We start from the raw sequence: 8,565 nt of genomic DNA on the forward strand, positions 1-8,565 counted from the left end.
GTGGTCTTGGTGTCCAGCGGTGGTCTTGGTGTCCAGCTGTGGTCTTGGTGTCCAGCGGTGGTCTTGGTCTCGGATGTCTCCCTGGAGGCCATGTTTGGACCCGGTGGTTTGGATGTTCTTCTCTTTCTGTCTGAAGTTCAGCTCTGATGAAGAACAGGAAGCTGCAGCTGCCGCAGCCGTTTTCAGGGAAAGTTTGAGGATGTTGAGGGATTTCCATTAAGTCCTGCTTCCTCCTCAGACTCACAACTTCCTCAAAACGACAACTGAGATTAAAAACACAATCTGAGCACAAATGCTCCTGAGTTTATGTTCAAATCCAGACTTCTGTTAGAACAAAGTTCTTCTGTTAGAACAACGTTGTTCTGTTAGAGCGACAGAAGAATCCGATCAGTCTGAGGTTTGAAGGATTTATCTGATGGCTGAAATGTCCCTCAGGGGTTCCCGTCTCCGTCTTCTTCTGTCCAATCAGCCGGTTTGGGAACGTCTCAGATCTGTGATCAGATCAGACTTTATTTGTTTTGGTTTCCTTTGTTCTGATTCAATCTGAGAAGGTATCTCACTCTGACCTCTGACCTCTGACATTACGTCATCACATGATTCGTGGTTTTGGACCAGGATCCGGGGTTTCCCTTGGAAGCAGAAGATCAGCTTCTGTTCGGTTCCTGTTTGTCCTGATGTGAAACCAGCCGGCCTTTCAGGTTCTGCGTCACTGCGTCCATCCAGACGGAACCACAGGACAGGAAGTCCGTGGATTCTTTGGAGCTTTGGGTTTGTTCTGTTTGCAGAACCGTGAGAACGGTTAGGTCACAGATGTTTTAACTCTGAGGGAGGATTAAGGATCAGCCAATCAGAAACTTGTTCTTCAGAGGTTCTCTGTTCTGCGTATGGTTCTCTTACTCCTGTCAACAAACATCCAGGCTTTGACTCTGACCTTTCTGTCTGGTTCTTTGGTCCTGAAACGGGTCAGCAGAACCAGGTCAGAACCCGGTACATTCCTGACCTACATCTATTGTCTGTTAGAACAGAGAAAACGAGTCGGAGCTCATTGTAGAACGTCTCTTTCAGATTCTGTACATGGCCTCCTTCTTCTGCACGCTGAACTACGTGTGGAACCTTTTCACCGGAATCAGAGAGAAGTACCACAGCTGCTTCACGGGCTACTCTGTGCAGGTACCTGCAGAACCAGACACGTTCCTCCGAAGGTTCTCTTCTGTTAGCTGTAAATCAGTCCCTGCAGAACCAGACACGTTCCTCCGAAGGTTCTCCTCTGTTAGCTGTAAATCAGTCCCTGCAGAACCAGACACGTTCCTCCGAAGGTTCTCCTCTGTTAGCTGTAAATCAGTCCCTGCAGAACCAGACACGTTCCTCCGAAGGTTCTCTTTATTGTCCAAATGTTTGGCATCTTTAGAACATTTCAAACAAATGAGTCGTTCCATAAATGTGAGGCTGAAGTCATCATTTTAAATTAACTTGGGCTCAAAATCAAACAACCAAGCACACTTAGCTTAGCTTAGCTTAGCTTAGCTTAGCTTAGCTTAGCTTAGCTGAAAATCAAACAAGCAGCTTCTCAACCTTTCTGATTGAAACATTTGATCTTGTTTCTTTGAAATCGTCTCATTCTTTAACAAGTTTATTATTTTAAAGCGTTTCTGTCGGTTCTGACGCCGCCTGAATCTCGTCTTTGTTCCCAGTTTTCCAACAGAATCAGCACGGCGGCTAAAATGGTTTCGCTGTTTTCCTTGTGAGTACAGACCGCCGGCAGCGTCCCTGAGCACACCTGCACGGACAGGTGATGATGTCATCTGTGTGTTTCAGTGTGTTTCCTGCGCTGCTGATGACTCCTGTGTTCATCCAAGGAAACCTGAGCCGCTGTCAGGTGAACCTCAGTGAGCCGTACAGGTGAGGACACACCTGAGCCGCTGATGGCGGTTTCACTCAGACAGAACAGACGAGAATAACGTTTGACTCTGTTCTGACCCTCGCGGCGCCCCGTCCCGCCAGGTGTCTGCTGATGCACACCGGAGCGCTGTACCTGACCTCAGCCCAGCAGCTGAGCACGCCCTGCCACCTGCTGCACGACTACCAGATCATCGTCTTCCTCAGCACCTTCGTCCTGACTCTCCTCAGCATCACCGTGAGTCCCGTGGAACGAAGCAGGATGTCACCTGAGGACGCGGCTGACCCTTTTCTCTCCCGCTCCAGCTGCTCGTGGTTAAAGCCCGCCGGATCTACAGGCGGGTTGTGACGTCCAGCGGTTACCTGGGCAACGAGCAGCGGTCCTTGTTCCAGGTGTTGGACCGGCGGATGGTCCTGTACCCGCTGATCTTCTTNCCTCTGTTAGCTGTAAATCAGTCCCTGCAGAACCAGACACGTTCCTCCGAAGGTTCTCCTCTGTTAGCTGTAAATCAGTCCCTGCAGAACCAGACACGTTCCTCCGAAGGTTCTCCTCTGTTAGCTGTAAATCAGTCCCTGCAGAACCAGACACGTTCCTCCGAAGGTTCTCTTTATTGTCCAAATGTTTGGCATCTTTAGAACATTTCAAACAAATGAGTCGTTCCATAAATGTGAGGCTGAAGTCATCATTTTAAATTAACTTGGGCTCAAAATCAAACAACCAAGCACACTTAGCTTAGCTTAGCTTAGCTTAGCTTAGCTTAGCTTAGCTTAGCTGAAAATCAAACAAGCAGCTTCTCAACCTTTCTGATTGAAACATTTGATCTTGTTTCTTTGAAATCGTCTCATTCTTTAACAAGTTTATTATTTTAAAGCGTTTCTGTCGGTTCTGACGCCGCCTGAATCTCGTCTTTGTTCCCAGTTTTCCAACAGAATCAGCACGGCGGCTAAAATGGTTTCGCTGTTTTCCTTGTGAGTACAGACCGCCGGCAGCGTCCCTGAGCACACCTGCACGGACAGGTGATGATGTCATCTGTGTGTTTCAGTGTGTTTCCTGCGCTGCTGATGACTCCTGTGTTCATCCAAGGAAACCTGAGCCGCTGTCAGGTGAACCTCAGTGAGCCGTACAGGTGAGGACACACCTGAGCCGCTGATGGCGGTTTCACTCAGACAGAACAGACGAGAATAACGTTTGACTCTGTTCTGACCCTCGCGGCGCCCCGTCCCGCCAGGTGTCTGCTGATGCACACCGGAGCGCTGTACCTGACCTCAGCCCAGCAGCTGAGCACGCCCTGCCACCTGCTGCACGACTACCAGATCATCGTCTTCCTCAGCACCTTCGTCCTGACTCTCCTCAGCATCACCGTGAGTCCCGTGGAACGAAGCAGGATGTCACCTGAGGACGCGGCTGACCCTTTTCTCTCCCGCTCCAGCTGCTCGTGGTTAAAGCCCGCCGGATCTACAGGCGGGTTGTGACGTCCAGCGGTTACCTGGGCAACGAGCAGCGGTCCTTGTTCCAGGTGTTGGACCGGCGGATGGTCCTGTACCCGCTGATCTTCTTCCTCTGCTGGGGTCCAGGTTTGTGAGGCGTTCAGGAGGCTGTTTGTGGCACGGCGGCAGCAGACTGACCGTCTCTGTTTTCGGTGTTTTTTAGCCGTGGCTCTGGCGTTCCTGCGGGTGGTGAAGCCCTCAGCGGGTCACGGCAAGATGGCCGTCGTCCTTTACATTTGTCAGGTCAGTAGGTGGAGCGGCTTGTTGTTCAGAAGGAAGCAAACCTTAAAACGGTTAAAAAGCTGTTTTTACGGCTCAGTAAAAGTCTCCAAACCGACTCAGATTTCAAGCCTTCATCCGGAGACCTGCAGCTGTCCCTGACTCGCCCGGGTTCGAGATCTGAACCAGGTCTGACCCGGATCCTGCGAGTCCTCCGGAGAAACGCCGCAGACTCGGATGAGTCGGGTTTCAGGTCCAAACGGGGGTCGGGGGTCAGGGGTCAGGACTCCTGAAACTCACCTGAAGCTCAGAGGCTGTGTTGGAAACGCCTCTCAGCTGCTACCAGCTCAGTGTCAGCCATTTCTGTCTTTTTTAAGGTCAGTTGGCTGTGGCGGCCATGTTGAATTGTGTTCAGCTGCAGCCGTTCATCCAAAGATTGTTTCCTGAAAGTTTCATTCAAATCTGTCCTGTGGTGCAGGAGATATTTTGCTAACAGACAGACGCTCACACTGAAGGACTCAGAGTTTCCTAACATTCAAGGAAAAGTTGTTTTATTCCGAGCTGCCAGAAATAAAATGTTATAAAAGCAGAGTGGATCTGGAAAGTTCTGATCTCGGCCCGTTCTCCGTCCTCAGGCTCTCACCTCGGCCTCTCAGGGCTTCTTCAACTGCCTGGTCTACGGCTGGATCCGGCTGCACCTGCGCCGAGCCGGGCCGACCGTCCTGTCCCGGGACGTGGACACCCGGACCCCCCTGCTGAGCCCTCAGCAGAACCGCAGCTACCAGAGCCTGAGGACCATGAGCTGAGGACCGGGTCGGGACCGGGTCGGGACCGGGTCGGGACCGGGTCAGTGTTTGTTCCATCTGCTGCCACAAAGACTCGAGCAGCAAGGCGTAGATTTAACCGGCGTGTTCGTGTCTCTGTGCAGGTCCAGCTCGGATCCAGAACCACCGAGGGGAGAAAAGGGAAGAGGAAGAGCAACACAGAAAACAGGATTTGAAAAAAGCTTCATGGCAGGTGTTTGTTTCTACCTCAGGAAGTTCCTGTTTCTGAGGTTCAGTGAACGCATCACGAGGGGTGGGGGGTGGTACCGAGACCGAACGGAACCCTGCAGAACTGAAGGAGAAGTTCTGGAGGTTTTACTTTATTTTAAGCACAGATTTCTGACTGAAATCAGGAAAAGAAGTAAATAAAAAAGTTCAGTTTTTATTTATTAGGTTCTTTATGTTTATTTAAACCTGCAGTAAAATAAAAAACTAAAAGACGACGAGCGTTTTATTTGGTTTATTTTATCTGCAAGAAGATTAACCTGAAAGTTTGTAATGTGTGATCTGAATCCTGCTGAGTCATTCTGACTAAATGTTTGTTTGTCTGATTAATGATTAAAGTTCTGAGTTCTCCTGAACGGGTTCTGTTTGAATTATCTGCAGCCAATGATGAGGATCTGTAAAAATTTAATTTGATTTCAAACTAAGAAGCTGCAGAGACAGAAACTAACTTCATCAGTTTGTTTCTATTGGAGCAGAAAAATGAGAAAAAGTGTCAGAAGTTTTTTATTTTTTAAACGTTTATTTGACGAGAAACACTTCATCTGCTGGAGCAGAAACTGTTTCATTCAGGGGGGGACAGGGGGAGGACAGGGGGGACAGGGGGAGGACAGGGGGACAATTAGATGGTCCCAACACCCTCTCTGTCCTCCTGCTGTGGGCCTTCAGCCAGAACCGTCAGAACAATGAAGCTCCTGTAGTCTTAGCTGGAACCTCTGATGTCCTCTGATGTCCTCTGATGTCCTCTGATGTCCCCTGACGTCCTCTGATGTCCTCTGATGTCCCCTGACGTCCTCTGACGTCCTCAGAGAGACGGGACCAGGACGAGGAGCCTCACTGGTTCATCATCCTGCGGGAGCCCAGGTGGCAGTTGTCCAGCACCAGGTTGTAGTTGGGGCCTCCGGCGGACACGAAGTCCGACACGGTTCTGGTTCCTCCGAAGTCTTTGGTTCTGATGGTCTGCAGGCAGAAACCCACCAGCAGGGGGCAGCGTTGCACAGGAAGAAACAGGAAATCAGAATCATTTAGAAACATATTACTTCAGTTTTAATAAGATTCTGTTTAATGAAAATAATAAAACTGATCTTTTTATTGACTGATTTATTTTATTCTTCTTAAACTGAAAATCTCTCCTGTCAACATTTTCCAAAATAAGATTTATTGACTTTCAGTCAGACAAAGTAAAAATGAATAAAATACACTTCCTTTTTGTTTTGTTTGAGTTACGTCTAAAACCAGATAAAAGCAGCCGAGCTGAACGTTTAGATGTTTGAACAACAATCTGTCCTCTGGACACATGAGACCAGAGGACAGACGGTTACCCAGAATGCACTGCAGCAAACAGCGCCTCCCAGCTGTCAGCACGGCGGTGGAGGGCTGATGGTTTGGGCTCTCTGTCTGTCAGCTGGACCAAACTGGGTCCTGATTGGGTGAACCTGTCCAAGCTCACCTTCCAGGCTGAGCTCATGTGCCGAGCGTCAGTCACCACCGTCTGAGAGGACAGTCCGAAGCCGTCTCCTTTATGGATGAGCCACTGAGAGCCGTCCCCAAGCGTCACCCTGCAGGACAACGAGACAGCTGAGGAGCTGCTGGTTCTCAGCAGCAGGACCACACCATGCATTTCTTTCTAACATGAACTGACCGGACTCCGGTGTGGCTGAAGGGGCGAGCAGCGCCTGAACTTCCTCCCAAAGGCCTCTCCACCCGCTCAGCCAGGTGCACCGGCCTGTTGTAGAGGTCTGTGAGAGCCTGGCCCGACAGCTCGAAGTTATAGTTGCTGTAGCTTCCTGTCAGGGTGGGAAGAAACCAAAGACTGACTTTGCAGAAGAGTCTGGTTCCTTAAAGCGACGAGCTTCAGGAGGACTTACCTCCTGAGGAGGACCTTACCTCCTGAGGAGGACCTTACCTCCTGAGGAGGACCTTACCTCCTGAGGAGGACTCCACAGACGCAGCCAGCAGAGTCGCAGCTGCTGCACACAGGAGGACCTGGAAGGAAGTCATGATGGATCTCAGCTGGTTTGTTCCTGATCTCAGCTCAGGAGGATTTAAAGAGTCCAGGAGCTCCTCCCTCCGGGTTCTGACCCGTCCAACATCACATCAGCAGGACACAAAGACTGTTTGTCCAGAATAAGAGCAGGAAGCAGAAACAATTTTAAACTGCTGTTAAAAGACAGATAAAGTCTCAGCTGAACGTCCAAACGACAAACTTTACTGATTTCTCCTCCTGACGGCGGAGGTTTGGAGGACGAACCTCTTTAAATCTTTCATTTCCTTCATTTAGATCAAAGTTCTTCGATATTTACTTTTTAATTTGGACAAACTGGAACGTTTAAAGTCCAGCAGCTCAAAGTTCATGTTTACTAAAAAAATTCAGGTTCAGAAATTCCCTAAACTTGCCGAACGTTTATTCCGCCGTGAGGCCGGAACAAAAAACCTCCGTCTGGTTTTTATTCTGTCCTTTTCTTCAGTCAGGTCCCTGTTTGTCCAACTGTCCACCTGTCTGTCTCTCTGTCCATCCGTCTCTCTGTCCACCTGTCTCTCTCTGTCTGTCTCTCTGTCCGCCTGTCTCTCTCTGTCCACCCGGACTCTGTTTACAGATTAAACATGACTCTGTATGAAGGAGTCGAAACAACAAAGAGACGTTCTTCTTCTGCTTTTTGTGTAAAAACTTTAATTATTTTCATTTTTCCTGATGGAAGGCAGCAGCACAGAAACTGTTTATAACAAACAAATATAAATATTTATTTCTCTGTCGTAGATCTGAGGTAAGATGGCCGCCGCGTCCCGTCAAGCGAACAGGAAGTTGTCATGATTGTAGACAAACACTTCCTGGCTGCTGAACAGACTGGAGCTGCTGGTGCTGACGCCGCCGATGATGGGCAGGTAGGACATATGGAGGATGGGCAGCTGGACGGACAGACGGCGCCGAACACTGAGAGACACAAAGACGGCGAGACGATGAGCAACAGAACAGGAAGTGAACTTTGTTTTCAGTTTGGACCAGCTGGTCAACGTGCAGCGGAGTCAACATCCCTGAGGAACACCGGATACAATCTGAAAGAAGAGACTCTAAACCCGGTCCTGTTGGAGCTCTAAACCCGGTTCTGTTAGGAGCTCTAAACCCGGTCCTGTTAGGAGCTCTAAACCCGGTACTGTTTGGAGCTCTAAACTCGGTCCTGTTTGGACTCTGGTTCCACTCACTCTTCAGGGCGGTTCTGGTCTTCTGGACCTGCAGCGGTTCTCCTGCTCTGAGAACAGATCTGAGCTTCATGGATCAGAGATCTGCCTCCAGCGTCTGCAGAGAGAAAAAGGTTAAACGGTGAAAAGGTTCCGATTCTTCTTCTGCAGCATCATCAGAACGTTACCGTGTTCCTCTGCAGTTTCCTCCTGAAACATCTCAGCCAGCAGCATGGTGATGGTTTCTATCTGAACGTCTAGCTGCAGGTAAACACAAACATTCAACAGCAGCTAAAAGCTAGAAGCTAAAAGCTAAAAGCAGCAGCTGAAGAGATTTGAAAGTAAATAAAGTTTAATATTTTAAAAAGCTGAAGGTTGAGTCAGAGGAGACCCTCTGGTGTCCTGGAGCACTTTAAAGGACCTGATCTCCATCTGCACCTGAGCTCCTTGACTCTTCAGCTCCTGGTTCCACCTCCTCAGCTGCTCCTCCTCCTCCTCCTCCGCTTTATCCTGCAGCTCGCTGCTGCTCCACAGAACAAAACTGATCTGTCAATAAAACAAACAAGACGTAACAATCAGAAGAACCAGAGAAGAACAGACACAAAAACTGAGTTCCTCTGTTCTTTCCCTGCAGGCGGTTCCACCCAAACATCCTTCGGTCCTTCTTCTGGAGATCTTCTTCGGTTCCTGCAGCAAAAAGCCCAGAGAGGAGTCTGCACGAAGCTCCGAGGGTCCGAGA

General features: G+C 49.4%; 3 protein-coding genes across 3 annotated transcripts in view; 1 reads left to right on the forward strand and 2 right to left on the reverse strand.

The window, feature by feature from the left end:
- tmem116 (transmembrane protein 116) overlaps positions 1-5,008 on the forward strand; it is an 8,124-nt gene extending 3,116 nt beyond the window's left edge. Inside the window, exons 5-12 of the mRNA XM_017404713.3 lie at positions 1,066-1,170; positions 1,692-1,741; positions 1,816-1,899; positions 2,002-2,134; positions 3,327-3,471; positions 3,548-3,627; positions 4,239-4,449; positions 4,532-5,008. Of these exons, the coding sequence (XP_017260202.1) occupies positions 1,066-1,170; positions 1,692-1,741; positions 1,816-1,899; positions 2,002-2,134; positions 3,327-3,471; positions 3,548-3,627; positions 4,239-4,409 (768 nt within the window). The 3' untranslated portion in view covers positions 4,410-4,449; positions 4,532-5,008. The remainder of the gene's footprint in view (positions 1-1,065; positions 1,171-1,691; positions 1,742-1,815; positions 1,900-2,001; positions 2,135-3,326; positions 3,472-3,547; positions 3,628-4,238; positions 4,450-4,531) is intronic.
- Positions 5,009-5,205: 197 nt separating this feature from the next.
- Positions 5,206-6,786, reverse strand: LOC119616837. The gene is made up of 4 exons (XM_037974490.1): positions 6,575-6,786; positions 6,292-6,436; positions 6,100-6,208; positions 5,206-5,609 (listed from the first exon to the last, which is right to left on the reverse strand). The coding sequence occupies exons 1-4, from the start codon at positions 6,648-6,650 to the stop codon at positions 5,484-5,486; spliced, it is 456 nt and encodes a 151-aa protein (XP_037830418.1). The 5' UTR covers positions 6,651-6,786; the 3' UTR covers positions 5,206-5,483.
- Positions 6,787-6,939: 153 nt separating this feature from the next.
- On the reverse strand, positions 6,940-8,527 carry LOC108229059 (gamma-aminobutyric acid type B receptor subunit 2). The gene is made up of 4 exons (XM_017404716.3): positions 8,265-8,527; positions 8,015-8,087; positions 7,851-7,944; positions 6,940-7,581 (listed from the first exon to the last, which is right to left on the reverse strand). Exons 2-4 carry the CDS (start codon positions 8,058-8,060, stop codon positions 7,437-7,439), a joined length of 285 nt encoding a protein of 94 aa, XP_017260205.2. The 5' UTR covers positions 8,061-8,087; positions 8,265-8,527; the 3' UTR covers positions 6,940-7,436.
- Between the last annotated feature and the right edge of the window lie 38 nt (positions 8,528-8,565).

Source organism: Kryptolebias marmoratus, unplaced genomic scaffold (assembly GCF_001649575.2).
Source record: "Kryptolebias marmoratus isolate JLee-2015 unplaced genomic scaffold, ASM164957v2 Scaffold101, whole genome shotgun sequence".
Taxonomy (NCBI): domain Eukaryota; kingdom Metazoa; phylum Chordata; class Actinopteri; order Cyprinodontiformes; family Rivulidae; genus Kryptolebias; species Kryptolebias marmoratus.

Bases quoted from the DNA above. Each gene is read 5' to 3' on its own strand.
- LOC119616837 (XM_037974490.1), bottom strand. From the start codon at position 6,650: ATGACTTCCTTCCAGGTCCTCCTGTGTGCAGCAGCTGCGACTCTGCTG. The intron at 6,437-6,574 runs GTAAGGTCCTCC...CCACCCTGACAG, and splicing joins TGTGGAGTCCTCCTCAGGAG to GAAGCTACAGCAACTATAAC. The intron at 6,209-6,291 runs GTCAGTTCATGT...GTTGTCCTGCAG, and splicing joins TTCAGCCACACCGGAGTCCG to GGTGACGCTTGGGGACGGCT.
- LOC108229059 (XM_017404716.3), bottom strand. From the start codon at position 8,060: ATGCTGCTGGCTGAGATGTTTCAGGAGGAAACTGCAGAGGAACACG. The intron at 7,945-8,014 runs GTAACGTTCTGA...TTCTCTCTGCAG, and splicing joins GGAAACTGCAGAGGAACACG to ACGCTGGAGGCAGATCTCTG. The intron at 7,582-7,850 runs GTGAGTGGAACC...TGTGTCTCTCAG, and splicing joins GACCAGAACCGCCCTGAAGA to TGTTCGGCGCCGTCTGTCCG.